We start from the raw sequence: 20,809 nt of genomic DNA on the forward strand, positions 1-20,809 counted from the left end.
CTCACCCAGGCGCTGTGCGTAAAGAGAGCAGGAACAACAGGGCGAGCGCGTCGCCACGGGGAACGGGTTGTCCAAGCGGAGGTCTGAGTGGTGCGCGACTGCTTGGAGTACGCGCCGGTACGGAGGGCGCATCTGGCGCGGAGGTCTGAGTGGTGCGCGACTGCTTGGAGTACGCGCCGGTACGGAGGGCGCATCTGGCGCGGAGGTCTGAGGGGTGCGCGACTGCTTGGAGTACGCGCCGGTACGGAGGGCGCATCTGGCGCGGAGGTCTGAGGGGTGCGCGTCTGCTTGGAGTACGCGCCGGTACGGAGGACGCATCTGGAGTGCGTCTGAATGCGCGTCTGGAGTGAAGAGCGCGTCTGCGCGGAAGAGCGCGCCGGCTCGGAGAGACGCATCCTCCCGTAGAGTATTAGGAAGCGATGCGCGTCTGGAGTGAAGAGCGCGTCTGCTGCGCGGAGGTCTGGATGCACGTCTGGGCGTCTGCTGCGCGGAGGTCTGAAGTGGAACACTGGAATACCTCCCGTGGAAGTTTAGAGAGCGCAGTCCAGTGTCTCCTTCCAGGCAAACGGCGACAGGAGGCGAAGGCTAGAGCGCATCTCACGCCGGAGATGAAAACAGCATAACAGACAGAAACCGAAACTACCGTAGGAGCCCTAAGACAGAGAACCTCCCGAAGGGGTCTTGGTGATTGAGATATGATACGGAACGACCCGACAAGGCCAGAGGGGAAGAGCGAGGTACTTAAAGCCCAGGGGGAACTAATTAGAATACACGTCAGGTGCGTGAAGGTAATTGATACTTGAAACTAGAAGTGTGTGTTCAGCACCAGACCAATCAAACACATAATGACAGGTAGTCCAAGGGTGTGGCTGCTGAAGAGCAAACGAGAGTAACGAACGCGAGGGTGGGGGCTAGTGAGGTGAGGAGAATGCAATTGATTAACAGAAAACTAAAGGAACAGAGCGAGTAGGCTTAAAGGAACAGAGCGAGTAGGTGAGCAACGGACAAAACCCTCACAGCAATAAACAAACGGATACATTCACTGTGTGTTCTGCCTCTCATTTTGTTGATGAAACAAAACCATCAGCAACACAATTTACCACCAAGAGCGGATAGTTTAGTCTCACAAAAGACCGCCGGTGTTGTTAGCTACATGCTAATGTGAATGGCTATATCCATGTATAGTATATAGCTTAAATGCTAACGTAATGTGGTAACGTTACCGATATGAAATGGATGTAAACGTTATTTAACACATTGCAGAATGGGTACAATACAATACGGCTCAATACAAACAATTGTTAAGTTGTTACGTTTTGAACAGAAGTTTGTTACAATCATTTTCATATAACGCTACTTGGGACAGCTCTGCTGTAAACACTGGTGTAGCTGGCTCTGCTATAATCTCTCTACCCCGCGGTCTGCCGTGAACATGGGAAATAATTGCGACAGCTCTGCTGTAAACACTGGGAATAACCTCGGTTGCTACGCTCACACGCAACTGCAAAACCGCAAAACTTCACCCTGGGCACCGGTTTCAAAGACCGCGGTTGCAGTGTAGCAAATCCCCGGTTGTGTGTGGCCGAACAGTGCAACTGCGCACATACAATCACGGTTACATTAAACCCAGCGCTCGTGTGGATGGGGCCTAAGTTACATTGTTAATTTAGTTTGTATTTACTTTTCTAGTTTAAGTTCATTCAATTAAAGAAATTGTAACTACAATTACATTTAAAACATTGTTTGTTTTTCAACCATATCTGTTGAATATAATTTCTTTATATATTGAAGGCTACATCCTGCTACCTTTTTCAGCTTCTCTATTTCAAGGCAATATTTACAAAAACTAAACTAAAACTAGTAATTTCCTATACAAACATGTTTCCTACTATTTATTCTGCATAATAATAATCTGTTCTGTGCGCATGCGTCCGGGTAGTTCCCATATTACGACTGCACCACTGATTATGCCACATCAATGTGGAACGCCCTACCCAAAGCTGTAAAGGAATGTGAATCCCTACCCACATTCAAAACCGCTCTTAAAGAGCACCTACGGGAGGCTGCAATTCGAAACTGGCCACCGTAAATGTCCAAACCCCCCACCCCCACCCCCTCCTATTAGACAGTTTCCTCCCCACCGCATGTATATTCTCTCCCCGCCGTATGTATATTTCTCTCCCACCCACCCACCCCCTCCAAATGTACAGTCTCCTCCCCACCGTATGTATATTTCTCTCCCACCCACCCACCCCCTCCTAATGTACAGTCCCCTCCCCATCATATATACTCTGTCAGGATCTATGGGTAACAGTACTGTATATTTGAATACCGTATATATCACAAATGTATCAGTACTAAATACCTGTATGTCCCTAGGCCATAAATGTCATGTTGTGGTGACACTTATCACGCACAATTGGTGCAGACATTCACTGGACTTGAGGAGCAGAGGAATGCTCCTTTAAGCCTGGGGATTCTGGGAACGGTGTGGGTATTTGGTGACGTATATTAGGTCACCTGTCAGCTGTCAGCTGGCTGCTGTCACTTTGAAGTAGTAACGTTAAACGCCTCTGCACTCTGTTTTTGATGTATGTAATTTATGTTGGGAAGTAAAGGAAAGACTCGACTACCGTCTCCCGTTTCATCCTTTCTTGCGATCCCACATTGGTGACCCGAAGTACGTGAGGAATATTACATCATGACGGACGGAGAAGTGAACATTATCTACGCCGCTGCAATCAAGTTACCCGACTTCTGGCATCACAGCCCTCGACCCTGGTTTCAACACATTGAAGCTCAGTTCGAGTTGAGAGGAATAACACAGGATGTTACGAAATATTATCATGTGGTAGCAGCATTGGATGCCCAGACGACGGCCCGCGCTATGGGGCTGCTGGAAGCCCCGCCAGCTGCCGGCAAATATGACTCTATCAAGGCATTCCTTTTGCAATTATTTGAACTGTCGGAGATTGAAAAGGCGGATCGTCTATTGTCACTTAACGGCCTCGGCGACGGCAAGCCGTCCGAACTGATGGACAGGATGCTGTCCGTTTTGGGCTCGGCAGATCCCTCTTTTTTATTTAAACATGTTTTCATGCGTCAGCTCCCAGCGCCTGTGCGCACCGCCCTGGCCAGCTCTCCCGTCTCCTTCACCAAGGACTACCGCGCGCTGGCTGCCGAAGCGGACAGGATTTATCTCGCCAACCGACAGCAGTTTGTGCATGCGCTGCTTCCAGCCTACCACCCACCTACCCACCTAGTGGACGCTGCGGACGCCGCTGCAGCAGTGACTGCCCGTCGCCAGGGTAACAGTGGATGGTGTTATTTCCATAACCGGTTTGGCGCCAGGGCCAAACAGTGTCGCCCACCGTGCAATTACAGTGACCAGGGAAACGCCAGGGCCAATGCTCATTAACAGCCATGAGCGTTGGCGGAGGCAGCAGGCTGCTATTTATTAAGGACACCTTATTTGGCCGGCGACTACTAGTCGACTCGGGCGCGCAACGAAGCATCCTGCCTGCTACAGCTGTGGACACTATGGCTGGGGGCCACGGTCCCCCCATGGACGCTGCTAATGGCACGCCTATACGTACCTACGGAACCAGGTATGTAGAGGTGTGTTTTGGCGGGCGCCGTTTCGGGTGGGAGTTTGTCATGGCCGCTGTGTCAGTTCCTCTCCTCTGCGCGGACTTCCTGTGTGCGTTCAGGCTGCTAGTGGACATTACAAACTGTCGCCTAATCGATGCTGTCTCCTTCGCTACCTACCCGTGCACGCTGGGAGGGCCAGGGACACTAGGTCTGTCCAACATGCTTGCTGCTGGGGATGTATATCAGCGCCTCCTAGCGGAGTTCCCTATCCTCACCACGCCTACATTTTCCTCAGCAGTCGCTAAGCATGGCGTGGAGCACTATATAGCCACTGTCGGTCCCCCGGTCTATGCACGTGCTCGGCGCCTTGACCCAGCTAAGCTCTCCATTGCCAGGGAGGAATTTGCAACCATGGAACGCCTTGGAATTGTGCGCCGTTCTGACAGTCCGTGGGCCTCCCCCCTGCATATGGTCACTAAGGCTGATGGTGGGTGGCGTCCCTGTGGCGATTTCCGACGCCTAAACAACGCCACGACCCCGGACCGGTACCCCGTCCCGCATATACAGGACTTCTCCGCCCACCTGGCGGGGACCACCATCTTTTCCAAGGTGGACTTGGTGCGGGGATACCACCAGGTACCAGTTCACCCACGGGACGTTCCCAAGACGGCGGTCATCACTCCTTTTGGCCTGTTCGAGTTTCTGCGGATGCCCTTTGGCCTCAAGGGGGCGGCACAGACTTTCCAGCGACTGATGGACTCGGTGCTGCGGGATATGGCATTCATGTTCGTATACTTGGACGACATTCTCGTAGCCAGCACGTCTGCAGAGGAGCACCTGACACATCTCAGGCAGTTGTTTGAGCGGCTCAGTGCACATGGGCTCATTGTTAACCCCGCCAAGTGCCAGTTCGGCCGGTCGTCTATAGATTTCCTCGGGCACAGGGTCTCAGCAGAGGGAGCCGTTCCGCTCCCTGCCAGGGTGGACGCCGTTGCCAGCTTTCCACGCCCCCGCACCGTGAAGTCCCTGCAGGAGTTCCTAGGCATGGTGAACTTCTACAACAGGTTCATTCCCCGTGCTGCTCACCTCATGCGTCCCTTGTATGAAGCCCTGCGTGGTAAGGACCCCAAGGCCGAGGTGGACTGGTCCCCGTGTACCGACGACGCTTTTTTGGGCGCTAAAACTGCACTGGCCAATGCCGCATTACTGGCACACCCATTTCCTACCGCCCCTATCGCCCTCACAACTGACGCCTCAGACTACGCAGTGGGGGCAGTGTACGAACAGTGGGTGGGGGGGGGCTGGCAACCGCTTGCTTTCTTCAGTCGCCAGCTGCGGGACAATGAAAGAAAGTACAGCACCTTTGACCGGGAGCTCCTAGGCCTCTTCCTGGCCATCAGGCACTTCAGATTCCTGCTGGAGGGCCGACGGTTTACTGCCTTTGTGGATCACAAGCCACTCACCTTCGCCATGGCCAAGGCCACCGAGCCGTGGTCAGGGCGCCAGCAGCGCCAACTCTCCGCCATCTCCGAGTTTACCACGGACTTACGGCATGTCGCAGGTAAAGACAACTACGTCGCTGACTGCCTCTCCCGGACGGTGGTGGGGGCCGTCCACTTGGGACTGGACTACGCTGCCATGGCTGCCGACCAGGCCACTGACAAGGACATGCAGGCCTACCGAACAGCCGACACTGGGCTAAGGTTAGAGGATGTGCAGGTTGGTATTGCCAACACCACGCTCCTCTGCGACGTCTCCACCGGTCAGCCCCGTCCGATGGTTCCCGCTGGCTGGCGGCGGCAGGTATTCGAAGCCATCCATGGCCTGTCGCACCCGGGGGTGAAGGCATCAACTAAGCTGGTCAGTGCTAAATTCGTCTGGCATGGCCTCAGGAAGGACATCGCAGCCTGGGCCGGCTCCTGCGTGGCGTGCCAGCGTGCAAAGATACACCGTCACACCAAAGCCCCCTTGGCACCGTTTCTCGTGCCGGAGAGGCGCTTTGACCATGTCAATGTGGACCTGGTGGGTCCCCTGCCCCCCTCCCACGGGTTCACTCACCTCCTCACCATGGTGGACAGAACCACTAGGTGGCCGGAGGTGGTCCCGCTGGCATCGACCACATCCGCCGAGGTGGCCCGGGCGTTCATTGGGTCCTGGGTAGCCCGTTTTGGCACACCATCTGATCTCACATCCGACCGGGGCCCACAGTTTACGTCCGGGCTCTGGACTGCAGTTGCCGAGGGCCTGGGAGTGAAGCTCCACCGCACCACAGCCTACAACCCACAGGGCAACGGCTTGTGTGAACGGTTTCACCGCTCTATGAAGGCTGCTCTGCGGGCCAGCCTTACGGACTGCAACTGGGTCGACCGGCTTCCCTGGGTCATGCTTGGCCTGCGCTCCGCCCCCAAAGAAGACCTGCAGGCCTCGGCTGCTGAGCTGGTGTACGGACAGCCGCTGCGAGTCCCTGGGGAGTTCCTCCCGGATGCCGAGGCTCCCTGGTCGGTCACCTCATCTCGGACTGTGCTCAGGGATGGCGCCGGTGCTTTCACCCCAGTCCCAACTTCCCAGCACTGCCTCCCGCAGTCCTACATGCCTAGGGATCTGCAGTCAGCCAGGTATGTTTTCATTCGCCATGACAGCCACCGTACTCCTCTGCAGCCCCCTTACGACGGCCCTTTTCGCGTCCTGGAGGCGGGGCCTAAGAACTTCATGGTGGACATTGGAGGAAGGTCAGAGCGGGTATCGGTCGACCGGCTCAAGCCTGCCCATTTGGACCTAGACAGGCCAGTTGAACTGGCCCGGCCCCCGCGGCGTGGACGACCCCCTGCCCGGCCCCTGCCAACTGCTTTTCCCTCTAGTCACCTCATATCTCCTGAATCCCCCCCACACGCCCCAATCCCCACCTCTACCCCTGCACGGGTGATACGGACTCGTTTTGGGCGCCTGATCCGCCCCCGCCTCGTTGACTGTGGATGATCTTTTGGGGGGTTATTGTGAATTCTGGGGGGGCCTGTGTGGTGACACTTATCACGCACAATTGGTGCAGACATTCACTGGACTTGAGGAGCGGGGGAATGCTCCTTTAAGCCTGGGGATTCTGGGAACGGTGTGGGTATTTGGTGACGTATATTAGGTCACCTGTCAGCTGTCAGCTGGCTGCTGTCACTTTGAAGTAGTAACGTTAAACGCCTCTGCACTCTGTTTTTGATGTATGTAATTTATGTTGGGAAGTAAAGGAAAGACTCGACTACCGTCTCCCGTTTCATCCTTTCTTGCGATCCCACAATGTATGTTTTGTATGACATAAATGTCAATATGAATTGAAAATGGGGGACCCTGATGTAAACAAGACAAACGTCTTTCTCTGGTCTGCATCCCCTTAACAATTGTGTGTATTGAGCCGTACTGTATTGTACCCATTCTGCAATCTGTTAAATAAAGTTTTCATTCATTCATTCATTCACACACACACACAAAGGGAGCCGGATGTGATTGGTGGAGGCGGGACCCTTACAAAAAACTAAAGATCCATCAAAATCAGTGTTGTTGCTAATCATTGACACATGCTAGCCTGTAATAATCCCCCCCAGAAAAATCTACTTTGCATTTGATATATTGCAAATATATGCCATCACACACACTGGCATTTAAAGGGTTAGAATTATAAAAATGAATATGTGGTGTTATGATCAGGGCTGAAGTTGAATAAAAGATTTATGAAAGAAAAAGTGGTAAATTATTTCAACATATAGTAATATTTGTATGGCGTTTTTGAAGAGAACAATTTAGTCCTTTTTTACAAAAAAAAATGAAAATCCATCAAAATCAGTGTTGTTGCTATACATATGCTAGCCTGTTTTTTAACAATAATTTGTGATGCCATCACAAACACTGGCATTTAAAGAGTACAAATACAAAAAGTCCTGCACCAGAATGCAGGAAATGAAGTCTTTGTAACAAAACATTTCCTGGTGGGCGACCCCCAGACCCCCCGCTTAAAAAGTGGGCTGACTGGGGCTATATTTCGCACTATATTTACTGGCCTGAATGATTTCCCCAGTCCGGCCCTGGTTAAAAGCCTCCAATGCTTAATAGTGTGTGTGCGTTTGAACGTTTGCATGTTTCAACCATACATTTCCATTTATAAAAAAGAAATAAATTAAAAAAAAAAATTCAAATTGATTTATTTTTTATTTTGTACCTCCTATAATAGTGGGGGTCGTGGCTCTCTGACACGTTATTTCGGGGGTCGCGGCCTGAAAACTTTAGGAACCCCTGCTTTAGAGTACAAAACAATGATACAAAAAATAAAAACGTACAGATGTGTTCCATAGACTCACAGGAATTGTGTAACATTGCCCAAATAGTGAAAGGAATAGCAAAACATGGGACCTTTAACTCTAACGTTAACCTAACCCTTACCATAACTCTAACATTAACCTCAACGGAGACATCACACCCCACACACCATAACCTAAAGGAGAGATAGAAATAAACAATTATTTTTGTGATCATTGATTTTCAGAAGTTACAATGTGTCGATTTTTCTTTCGTTTGAATTTTGCTCCATAAAACATACGTGGACACACTGGCTCACTGTCTCCTGTGAGTGAGTTCCATTGACCAGTGTGTAGGAGCAGTGCAGAGGTATTCCATTCTAAAGAGAGGCTCGCCCTTCTAACCAATCAGAGACGCCCAGAGAGAGTGTAGTTGGAACAAGCCCACTATGTGTGGTGGTTAGTCTAGTGGTTGGTCCTCGTTGCCGGACTGTGTTGAATGAGAAACACATAGATTCAACCACTAAAAGCTTATTCCAACTAAATACCCTTTAAGCTTCTCTGACTGGTTAGAAGGGAAGCCTCTCTGTGAAAGCTGAGAAGGGAACATCTCTGCACTGCCGCTGGCTACACTGTTCAATGAAACTCACACACACTGTAGACAGTGAGCCAGTGTGTCCATGTTAAGGTGTGTTATGGAGCAAAAATCTAACTTTAAAGCTTTAAAGAGATGCGGATGTCTTTTGCCATGACCAGAGGACAGGGGTGGAGCCTGTCTGTGTCCCTGACGGAGGGGGGGGGGGGGGGGGCTCTCCAGGGGTGGAGCCTGTCTGTGTCCCTGATGGAGGGGGGGGGGGGGGGGCTCTCCAGGGGTGAAGCCTGTCTGTGTCCCTGACAGAGGGGGGGGGCGCTCTCCAGGGGTGAAGCCTGTCTGTGTCCCTCACAGAGGGGGGGGGGGGGCTCTCCAGGGGTGGAGCCTGTCTGTGTCCCTGACAGAGGGGGGGGGGGGGGGGGGGCTCTCCAGGGGTTAGGGGGGAATGTGGATCATTTCCCTGGCGTCTTTTTAAAGGCCATGCTCAAAATACCCCTGTTTCCGCCACATCTGTGTGTGTGTGTGGGTGCCTGGGCATATGTGTGTGTCTGTGTGTGTCTGTGTGTGTGTGTGTGTGTGTGTGTGTGTGTGTGTGTGTGTGTGTGTGTGTGTGTGTGTGTGTGTGTGTGTGTGTGTGTGTGTGTGTGTGTGTGTGTGTGTGTGTGTGTGTGTGTGTGTGTGTGTGTGTGTGTGTGTGTGTGTGTGTGTGTGTGTGTGTGTGTGTGTGTGTGTGTGTGCGTGCGTGCGTGTGCGTGCGTATGTGTGTGTGTGTATGTGTGTGTGTGTCTGCCTGTATGTTTACATTCCTGTGTGTGTGTATGGGCCTCTGATCCTGTGTGCTGCCATGTGCACCTGTGTGTTTTTTCGTCCTTGTGTGTGTGTGTGTGTATTGTGTGTATTGTTTGTGTGCGCTTGTGTCCCTGTGTCACCATGTGTGTGTGTGTGTGTGTCCTTGCTCCAGGTGACCTGGTGTCCCGGGCCATGCACCACCTCCAGCCGCTCCACGTGAAGAACAACACCAACGGGACCCCCGTCCACCAGAAGAGCCGCGGGGGGGTGCACTGGGCCCCCGAGGCCATCTACACCCTCTGCTACTTCATGCACTGCCCTCAGATGGAGTGGGAGAACCCCAACGTGGAGCCGTCCAAGGTCACCCTGCAGACGGAGAGGTGAGAACACGCCCAGGTTCAGAGGTCATGTGGACGTCATATGATTCTCAGTCGACAGTCGTATGACTTTGTTGATCAAACCCGGATGATCACACAACCAAACAATGTTGGCTAGTGGCCTACAATCTTCAAAGGTCAAAAATTAGATAATAGTAGATTTTACATTGTAGATGTGTCTACATTGGAATGTTTTCCATCTATCGCCCCATTTTCAAAACTGAATTTGGTTTGTAAAGTATGCAAAAAAAAAGAGTTTAATATGGAGGCTGTTTGATAAGACAGGTGCGTTCTGCCTGCAGCGTGGAACGCTGAGATAAGGTGTGTTGAATTTACATCCCAGCACTGCTGAGATAACTTTGCACGGAGAGGTGCAGCCTGTGGTCAATAATAATGAATAATACATCAGATTTATATAGCGCTTTTCCAAATGCTCAAAAGACACTTTACAAAACAACCAATACAATACAATACAGTTTTAGTAGAGATTAAATAAAAAAAAGTGGGTTTTGAGTGCTTTTTTGAATGATGAAAGAAAGTCTGCATGATGGATATGGTCAAGAGATTGCTTTTCTTTCCACCTGCTTCACTACTTGGAAATAATGCTCTCGTGATGATTATGGGTAGAACAGCATATTCTGTATAACAGTGGATCACAGGGAAAATTATGCCAGCTTGGATTTAGTCCAAATAAATTGCACTTGCACTGGGCAAGATATCACGTATGACAGACATGATTATGCATCATGATATTACTGTGATAATATACTGTAGCACTAGCGTTACATTTCACTTTCAGAGCTATTTACAAATAGGGCATTAGGTGGGACCACAGTAAATCTGACAATTAATCTATCGAACAGTTTGAGAAGGCGACCGCTTTAGGCTGTACAGGAAAATAGCTGTTAAAACCATAACAGTGGACCCCGCGCACGTCTGCGGTCCGCTCGAATATAATCGTCCTTCCCTGCACCCGTTGTTACAGCCTCTAGCAATTATTTTAAAACCGAGCTGAACAAAGGTTTTGTTTCCTAATCATTTCGCCTGACATGTGTTTTTGTACTTTCTTATGTGGGGAAGCAGTGTATCACTCAACCACAATCATTTTCAGCCTTGCGGCCGGCCTTGTTGATACACCACACTGCTACATTTACTTGAGCAATTGGTGGAGGGGTTAAGTGCCAGACCTTTATGCGGGAGGCCAGGGTTCAACAAGGAAACTATAAATGAAGGAAGGGTCATTACGTCACGGTGTAGCGTGTGAACGCATTGGTGCCAAGTGTGAAAACGTTCAGTTCTGCCGACATTGAGTTGAATGGGATCAGCCATCTCCTCGTCATTTAAACGGGTTATTACCTAAGCTAACATTTGATATATTAGTTGATGTATATTTCCTCAAATAGCTTGTATATTTAGCTTCTCCATGCATCTCCCATAGGCTTCAATAGAACTGGTACCAAAGTCTGGCGCCAAGCAGACCACAGAACGTTGATATTCTTCTGACATAATGACTCATCCTTCTTTCACAGTTTCCTTGGGGTTCAACTCCTGAGTAGTTCAGGCTTTTATCATTACACCTGAGGTGAACATCAAAAGGGAAAACAATATCAATACAAAGTATCAATCTCGTGCCTCTTTCACATCAGAAGTTTGTGTTACGATGTTCCACACAAGAAGAGAGAGAGAGAGAGAGAGAGAGAGAGAGAGAGAGAGAGAGAGAGAGAGAGAGAGAGAGAGAGAGATGAGTCAGAGTGGGATAGCTCCATTTAAAGGGCATTAAACAGCATTAAAGGGACACAACAGCTGTCGATTCTGAATCTGTTAAGCACGATCAAACACAACAGCTACATTCTAGTCAATTCCATTGAACAAACAAAGGTTGGCTGTAGAATTGGCTACTGCTGTGAAATTGGGCAGGTTCCTTTGTGTCAGCTCATTCCTGCTTCGAGACAGACCGATATACTGAAGAACAAACGAACTCCGGAAAAAACTCACTGGGGGGAGAGACGGAGAAAAGATGATGATTCGGTGAGAGAGAGAGGGAGTAAAGAAAATAAATAAATAGATGGAGAAGAAGAGAGAAGTCAAATCAATGGTAAAGATGATGAAAAGGGATAATTATCTTGGGGCACTGGACACAGCGGTTATTGCCGTAGGTTATAATTAGTTTCCTATAATGTATAAAAACTGTGTTGTCTTTACCGGAAATAGAATTCCGGTCTCCCTCATTGGGGACTTCGGCTATTACCATTCAGCCACCTCCCAACAAGTCCGACAGCGGTGGAGCCAGTGTTGTAGTCGAGTCACTAAATCTCGAGGCCGAGTCGAGTCTCGAGTCCCCAGTGTTCGAGTCGAGTCCCCCCATTACCCTAGTCCGAGTCCGAGTCCAAGTCATCAAGGTTGAGTCACCTCCACTCTGGCAGTCAAAGAGCTGACAGAAATAACAATAAAAAAAGGTCTATATTAAACATAAATGACACAGCGGTCACCATTTAAAAGGGGGTTTATTTACTTTGTGACACAATAGCCAAACAAATGCACTAGCCATCAATATCTTATGCCAAATGATTAGGGCCTATTATTAAATTTAAAAAAGTATCAATACCTTCCGAGTCCGAATGCAGTCAGTGCTTGAGTCCAAGTCTGAGTCATCAGTGCTCAAGTCCAAGTCGAGGCCGAGTCCTGGACTCGAGTCCTACAACACTGGGTGGAGCTAACAAATCTGTGTGGCTGCCTGAGCACCTGTCATTTAAATGTATCTACTGTGGTCGGGGGGCAATACAACTCCAGAAAAAAACGTTTTCCTACATGTTATTTTTAAATTCAAACAATGCCGATGTCTAAAGCAGAACACGTTTCTGAGAAAAGTCTATGAAGTAGGGTGTGATTGCATCGTTTTTCCTTTTGTTTCATGTGATTGGAACTCTATGCTGCCCCGCTGGGTAACTCTATGCTGCCCCGCTGGGTAAATCAAACGCACCTTTTTTAAATGCTGAGAGCACTCATCAACTAACGCTGCAAGTGACTTGCCTTCAGTTTGAAGGGGAAATGAAAATCAATAACTTATTTTCCTATTTGAACACTGCACATTCACTATGATCTCATTGATAGAGTAAAGCACTGTCCAAATGGATCCATTTCAAGTGGACTTTGTGCTGAGAATTATGTGAAAAGAGCCCTCTGCTTTTCTCAGAACACTCAGCTTAAACCATTAAGCCATATCTTTCAAAATATTTGTTCAATCTGCACAAATTATACCTAATTTTGAAGCTCTGATAATTTCAGGATTTCACCCTCAACATTTTACTGAATACAATACATTTTTATTGGATCTGGGGATCATACGGTTTGGCAAGTTAATACATATAGACCTGTTTGCTGTTTACAAACATACCATGTTCGAGCTAATCAGCATTACCAACTGAGTCACGTCACTAAGTTGCCCCCTACCTACACAAGCTGCTGCGCTAAAAAATTATGACGGGGCTCTATGGAGAAACCATGACACTCCCCTGACTAAAAGTAGTTTCAAACAAAAACGGCTGGATGTCATTTTGCCAAATCAGCATGGCTATGAGTGTGAGTCTTTCACCTTTTACATATCTAGCTTTGGCACGGATTGATAGTTTAGATTAGGGATGTTCGATATTGGCTTTTTTACCGATACCGATATACCGATATTGTCCAACTCTTAATTTCCGATACCGATATCAACCGATACCGCTATATGCAGGGTGCCCCCCCCCCAAAAAAACTTAATCATTTCAGGTAATTAACATTACATATCTCTTGTTGTGGAATTAACACAACATTATGCATACTTTTGACAATAAATAAAATCAGAATTAGTTCTTACTTGCTTGCCTGGGTAAATAAAGGTTAAGTTTTTTTTAAAAAAAAAAATATCTGGAAAACCGATACCGATAATTTACGATATCACATTTGAATGCCAATATCGGTAGGCCGATAATATCGGACATCCCTAGTTTAGATCACTAGCATGGCTAACAAATGCAAATATATTGTAGTCTGCCCCGTTGTTCTGACCAGGATTACGTTCCTTTCTACTCTGGGGATGCGTGTGCACACTGAGTCTGGTGTATACAGCGAACAGGTCTATTGATACCATGAGTAGGACATTGAGGAAAGGTCAGGAACCAATAGGTTTCTTCCTCTAGGGGTCAGGAATGTTCACAGCAAATTATATGACAATCGGGTCATTATATTTAGAGATATCTTGTTCACAGGCAAACAACAAACAAACAAACAAACAAACAAACAGACAGACAAACGGGCGTGAAAACATAACCTGTGTAGCGGCAGTAACAACTAATTGACTAACAAAGTGTTGGTTTGTTAGAGATGTTTTGTATGAGACATACAGTACAGGCTATGTACAGTATATATATTCCATGACTTACACCATCCATTTAATTTATGCCCCCGACACATATGACATAACTTACAAAAATGAACCATTAAACCCTATGTTATGCTGCACCAGTTATAATTACCATAAGAATCCTCCTGGATTTCTTCTACAGGCTTCTTCTACACAGGCAACTAGACACTTCATTATCCCTGCGGATAACAACAGCCCTCCACAGCAGCGGTTAGAAGAGGAGGTACAAAAGGTTAATAAGAACTTGAAAAAAGTTAAGAATACAATGATATGGTAAAAATAAAAGCCAAGTATCTCCCGTGTGGTCACGTGAACCTCGACGGGTTGAGGATCTACCGACAGTAGAGAGGTTTTCAGTGAGGCCATCCGTACTGAAAAATGTATGCATTTATGGTAATTAAGTGCCGTGGATAAAATATTCCACCAAGGCAGCATATGAATCCCCATATGTCATATTATAGAGATTCCACCTGCTTAAGAGAAAATAGCACATGCAGTACAGTAGAGAAAGACAGATGTTCTCTTAAAGATCCACATGTGTTTTTGATGTTGTACATTGAATAACAATTAGTTTGGTATGGTTTTTCCACCAAATATTTTCAATAAACTACTGAGATTGTCTTAGCAGCATCCCTACACCTTTGCCCTCATTGATAACGCAAGGATCTACGAACTACCCCCTCCGACCCTCACGTCTTCCCCCAAGCCAGTTCCCTTTCTCTTTTCATCCACATAAACCAAAGATTTGTTTGCATAGATCACTAGATGTATCAACTTATAATACGCGTTTCACGTTCCCAGGATTATATGCATCACATAGGCATAGATTTTGAGGAAGTACAGAGGAAGTAGATTTTCAGATTTTGAGGAAGTACAGAGGAAGTCCCCCCCCCCCCCCCTTCGGTGGAAGAATGTGAAAAGGGCGCTCTGGTGGCACATTCTGCACAAATAACAATATGTATAGTCAAAGTTATGCCCCCAAGAGGAGTTAATAACTGTAGAAAAAACATGTTTTTGAGTGGAGGGGAGCTTTAAAATCTCTGTTCAGTGACAAAAGGTAGCAGACATTATCTTACTGTGGTGATAGCGTCTGTGTTTACCATACAGATTAGATCGAGGCATTGGGTACAACTGTTCACGTTACAAGTGAGCGTTCAACCTGAGATGCCTTGCCATGTGTGACTCCTCTTGCTTATGTTTCCTTTACCGAACCTATCTGCAGAACCTATCTCACATGCTACCGATTAAATGGGAATTCCATTCTGGGTCTCTCTTGTATTTGTAGAGAAGTTGCTTTACTACAGAGTCAAATGAGCTCACAGACAGCTGTGTACATACATATCGTCATATGGAGAAATAGCCCTCAACTACTGCACATGCTCCAACTTCCTGCCTTACAAAGGACCATGCTGTGAAAAGACAGACAACACCAGTCCAAGGTTGCCACACTCCTACTACCAAACACACACAAGGAGGGGAGGGGCTGAGCGTTATCTGGCGAGAGAGAGAGTAAGAAGCTGATTGAGAGACGATTAAGCTATCACGAAATTCCATTGTTGTAGTTCTTCGAAATCGAGTGAGTTTAGAGCTAAGTGTCATTATGACGTCTGGCTCTACCGAATAAGCACCTCCTGAGGCCAGAGATCGCAGAGATGGCTTCAGCACAGCCACATAGAGAGAACCAATCAGTTATGCTTCAGTCTGATAAATGAGTTTAATGTTGCTTTGCGGGAAAATTCTCCCTGTAATCTATCTTCTAGGGACCTGCACTGGCTCCCCATTGCCGCACGAATCCGCTTCAAGGCCCTCGGCCTGGCATATCGTTGCGGCGAAGGGAACGGCTCCCGCCTACCTCCGGTCAATGGTCTCTAACTACACACCCTCAAGACCCCTACGCTCTGCATCTTCTGGCCGCCTCAGACCTAGTCTTATCCAAGCTCCGGGAGGGTCATCAGAGAGAAGTCGCCTATTCTCAGTCCTTGCCCCACAATGGTGGAACGAACTTCCCACCACAGTTAGGACAGCTGAAACCCGTCCAATCTTTCGCCGTCGACTAAAGACACACTTCTTCAACCAATATCTGAAATGGGAAGGAAAAAAAACTAACCTTACTGTCATGCACTTGTCCTAATACTAACCTACACTGTAGCACTCAACACTTTGATGAACATTGTTACTCAGCTGAGAGCTGATAGAGTTGTGCCCTTCCTGATGACTTGTCGTACAGAACTTGTAAGTCGCTTTGGATAAAAGCGTTTCAGCTAAATTACTAAATGTAATGTAAATGTTCTAACGCTGCTCATTCTGTGTAAAAGGACCACCACAAATATCCTACCTCACTCTCCAGAACACAGTAAGACTTACTGTACCATATATTCCCATTTGTAATCCACTATTTACCCTTGAATCTGTCCCCTGCGTCACCTCAAGCTGTGTACACATCAGGCACAAATCCCACCATAATGTCCCTTCTATAGTGAACTTCAGAGGTGTGTTCTGTTATAAAACACATGGCTGTCCACAGTTACCCCATCACCTCTAGAAAAGGCTTTTGCCAGACGTTTTTCCTATGGAAGGAAAGTATATATTTTCCCATCTGTTTATACGACTCAATTATCGGCTTGTTAAGGCGGGGTGAAGCCCTTACAGTGACCCGTGCCGCATGCGCAAGCAGCAGGAAGCGGCTGCTGGAGTGGACGGGGTCTCTCCACACGTAGCCAGTCAATATCGATAATTAGTGTCAATAGCAGCCAACGGGGCTGTGCTGAGGAGGCCTTGCGTCTGAGTGACACAGGATTAGCTAAAGGTTTCCATGGCGTCAGCTCCCAAAATCCCTCGGTAGTTCCTGGCTGCTTGATATGAGACTCCATAATGAATGCAGTCAGCATAAAAAAGAGTTGACTAACAGCACTACTGGATGTCAGCGTTCATTTAGGGCTTTGGGTTCATTTAGACCTTTAAGACCTTGTTATCCTTACAAATCCATGAAGATAAATATTTTTCTGATGACCTGATGATGGACCGTCTTGTCTGCGTTCACACCACACAATTTACCCTTCTGCAGTCCAGCCTCTGGGGTTTGGTGGGAGCCCCTGCAGCGGTGGTGGAAGCGGGGTTGACAGCTGAAGTAGAACAGGTCTCCTGCGGGGCTCCAGACTTTATCGCCCGTAATGGCACTAGCTATCGGCTAATGTGTCCCACAGGTCTCCCGACGCACGTCTGCTCAAGCTCTGATCAACGTGAGGAAAGCACTGGCAACTTTGTGGAACCAAAATTAGGTAAAGAAAATGGGCGATGGCAACGATGGTGTAGTTTGTTGTTTCTTTTGGGTGGGGTTCGGGGGGGCAGGGGTCGCTATCTTCGGAAAATAGGAGTATAATTCAAACAAAGTGTGAATTATCTTTAGTACTTATAAAGTGTTATAGGATCCCTGGAGCACTGTAGGAAGACTGGAGCACTAGTGCGAAGGAAAGCTAACCAGAAAGAAAAACGAAGCATCTTCTAAGTGCAATGTTGGTTTGCTTTTGTTTCAAATGTTTATTTTTGAGCGGTTTGTGTCGAGATTAGAAACAAATTTCAAGCATTTTTCCTCTCAAAGTATTTTTCCCCCTCCCAAATCGAATACACGGTGAAGCTTTAATTGCGGCTCCTCAAACGCCACAACCTTGAACTGCCTGTGAACCAGCTATTCTATTGGGGAGCGGTTGTGAGGGAATACATTTGCGTTAAAACGCCCCTTAAGCCTCTTGATTAGGTATGGTACGTACATGTATCCCTCTGTGATGAAATCTGTGCACAATAATGGCGTCAGGTTGGCTTTAGGTCACGTTTCTCCTTCATCTCAGGGGGGGGGGGGGGGGTGGGGGGGCAGCTGACGTAACTCAGGAACATGGGTATGGAATCCTCCCATCCACTCAGAATAACATTGATGACTGACTGACTGATTAATGATAAGGGACAGATGTGGGCTGTGAGATGCTGTCAAGGGCAGCCCTGGCATTGAGACATCCTTTGTGGAATGATTTATCGAGCAATCACTCCCAGGGGGACACTCTTTAAGTTCCTTCAAGTACACAAAGAATCGATCTGACAGCAACGCACGTAACCAATGAACAGCCTGACTTAAAAAGGGAAATTCCACCACAAAGCACCATTGAACTCATTTACCAGAAGGATTTTGTTCTCTCTATGTGGCCCAAGCCATCGCTTCTTGGAAACTCCGGCGGCAGAACAGGCTAATTTGGTTCACCTATCCATCATAATGAAGCATAGCTTCGCCCTTGCTCAGTTTTGAAGAACTACAATGGGCGGGTAATTTTATTTCCTGATAACTCGATCTCCCGATCAGCTTCCCACTCTCCCTCAGCAGGTAACAGAATAACTAGAAGTGAAAGCTTACAGTAACCCCTCCCTTCCTTGTGTGTGTTTGGTAGGAGTGGCAACCTCTGACTGGTGTTGTCTGATGCCCATCCTTTTCTGTTTAGTTTCTTGTAAAGCAGGAAGCTGGAGCATGTGCAGTAGTTTAAGGCCTATATATCTGGCCTGACGATATGCACAGAGCCGGCTGTGAGCTCATTTCACTCTGTAGTAAAGCGACTGTTCTCCAAATACAAGAGACCCAGAGTCAAGCTCCCCCTTTACGTTTTCAAATACCATATGTCACTCTCGCAACAGAAGCCACAACAGTCGTTCATATAAATCAAAGCTCTGGTTCAGAGGATGAATGATATTAGAAGATTGTTTCCGCAAGGATAAGATGGAAGTAGCCATCAAGGACGCCTCGTTGGCTCCTAAACAGATTCTGCAACCGAAGGGGGACGACACGGATCTGAGGTTGGTTGGTGTTAAGGAGGCCCTAGACGAGGGCGGCATCTACTCCACGTTGGACCAGATGTTATGCTACATAGTGTATTACAGCTACTACAGGGCCAGAGACCCCCCATCCCCTGATATCGACCAGGCTCACTGCACCCTCAGCCCACCCCCTTACCCCCCAACCCCAATCAGCCTCCTCTGCATATTATCCTCCTCCTTTCAAGATGGAGAGGTAAGCATCCATATTAGAGCTGCTGCTAAGAGAAGAAAACTCACGTGGGAAGGAGACAGGGATTTTCCGTGTTCCCGGACTTTTCTGCGGAGGAATCTTGCATACAACGCCCAGTACAAGAACCTAAAGAAGCCCAGTACAACAACCTAAAGAAGCCCAGTACAACAAGCTAAAGAAGCCACTCCATGAAGCCGGAGGGAGGTTTGGAATATAATCAACCCTGCAACCCTGGTTGTCATCAGCAACGAGGTTCACCTACACCGCCGGCGAAGATGCAGTACGAGGCTTGGAAGTGTCTCCCCTGAAATACTTCGATCCTTGATATATGAGTTTGAACTTTATTACCCTATGAGAGAGTGTAGTGCACTGCAGAGCTGTATCCTGGTCTTTGGGACATGAGGTAGATATCCGAAAAGACCGCCGTGTCTAGAAATACTTTATTCATCCAGAGGGAAATCGTTTTGTGGCTAAAGTGCCTTTATACTAACGAGAATAAGGCTATAATTTGTGATAATGCTTCAAGTAGGAGCTAGGATTCTTCTCCATTTGACTCCCCTTTTTTTTTCTTAGGAGCTGGAATCTGCTTTGACTAGCCTGGTGCAGATGGAGTTTAGTTGTGTCTACATCGCACCTACACGGATATGGGACATTTCACCCTTGAATCTGACCTTAATGCCAGACAGGCCTGCTGGCCCCCCTGTGTTGTCATTGTGCTTTCTTGTAGATTTTTCACTCTCTCCCTTCCCTACTATGGTATATAGTTAAAATGTTACTGAGTCAATTATAGCTCAGGGTTTTAACGTTTTCTCTCACCCTCTTAACTCATTGGACGCCAGTCACGATGATAGTCGGGTTAACTAGCAGACGCTTGAGCGCCAATCACGACGATAGCGATTAGCGATATCCATTCATTTTCATCCATCCAACCTGATGTTATTGTTGGGAATGGGTCTGAGCTCGCAAAAGGGCAAATACCGCCGCCTATTGTCTCCCGGATGGTATTGCACATCATTGGATTGGATTGGCTGGGGATGTGCATCAAGAAAAAAAGTCCGTCCGGGTTTTGCTTCTCGGGCATGCAGTATCGTTGTACCACGTTGACTGGGGGGACTGGGAGCAGCGTGGATTATGTGTTTTGGACTATAACGTTGGATCAATGGACGCAATCGATATTTGGAATGACGATCAGGAATTGGTTTAATCTTTTTGCAGAACATCTGATGTGAGGTAAGGATCTGATGTTACCAGTCTTGGGTTAATCAGATGTTTTTTTCATAGCGATCACAACGTGTCTGTGTGTGTGTGCGTGCCGTTGGCGCTGAGCAAGGCACGGATAAGCGATTTTTCAGCCCGCTTTTGTATCGTGCATAAGGACACATATATTATCGATAATCTAGCATTTATTTGAAAACGATTCATAAATCAGCCGAAAAATTACAACGTGTTTTGTGTATTCCACTAAAGGGCTTTTATCACGTCTTTCTCTGGAATTACTAGAAATCTCCAAAACTATACTCGTATTCAAAACGGTATAAAACGGAAATGTACGGATGAAAAAACAATCCGTTTCATACATGTTGACTGCAAGCAAGTCATTGATAAGCGACGGGGTGTATTAGACCCATAGCCATAATTTAAGATATATTTTAAGCACTCGCAAATTTCCCCGTCCTCCAATTGATTAAAGCGGTGGCGTGCTAGCCCTAATTTGGTCATATAGGCGTGGCGGTCAAT

The 20,809-nt window shown here is 47.6% G+C and overlaps 1 protein-coding gene across 2 annotated transcripts in view; it reads left to right on the forward strand.

Annotated features, from left to right (window-relative positions):
- Positions 1-20,809, forward strand: part of btbd11b (BTB (POZ) domain containing 11b) — a 233,383-nt gene that overhangs the window by 151,228 nt on the left and 61,346 nt on the right. For both annotated transcript variants that reach the window (XM_084335035.1, XM_084335036.1), the window contains exon 3: positions 9,422-9,629. In XM_084335035.1, coding sequence (XP_084191161.1) covers positions 9,422-9,629 — 208 coding nt within the window. The remainder of the gene's footprint in view (positions 1-9,421; positions 9,630-20,809) is intronic.

The sequence above is a fragment of the Notolepis coatsorum genome (genome assembly GCF_963971535.1).
Source record: "Notolepis coatsorum genome assembly, chromosome: 18".
Lineage (NCBI taxonomy): Eukaryota > Metazoa > Chordata > Actinopteri > Aulopiformes > Paralepididae > Notolepis > Notolepis coatsorum.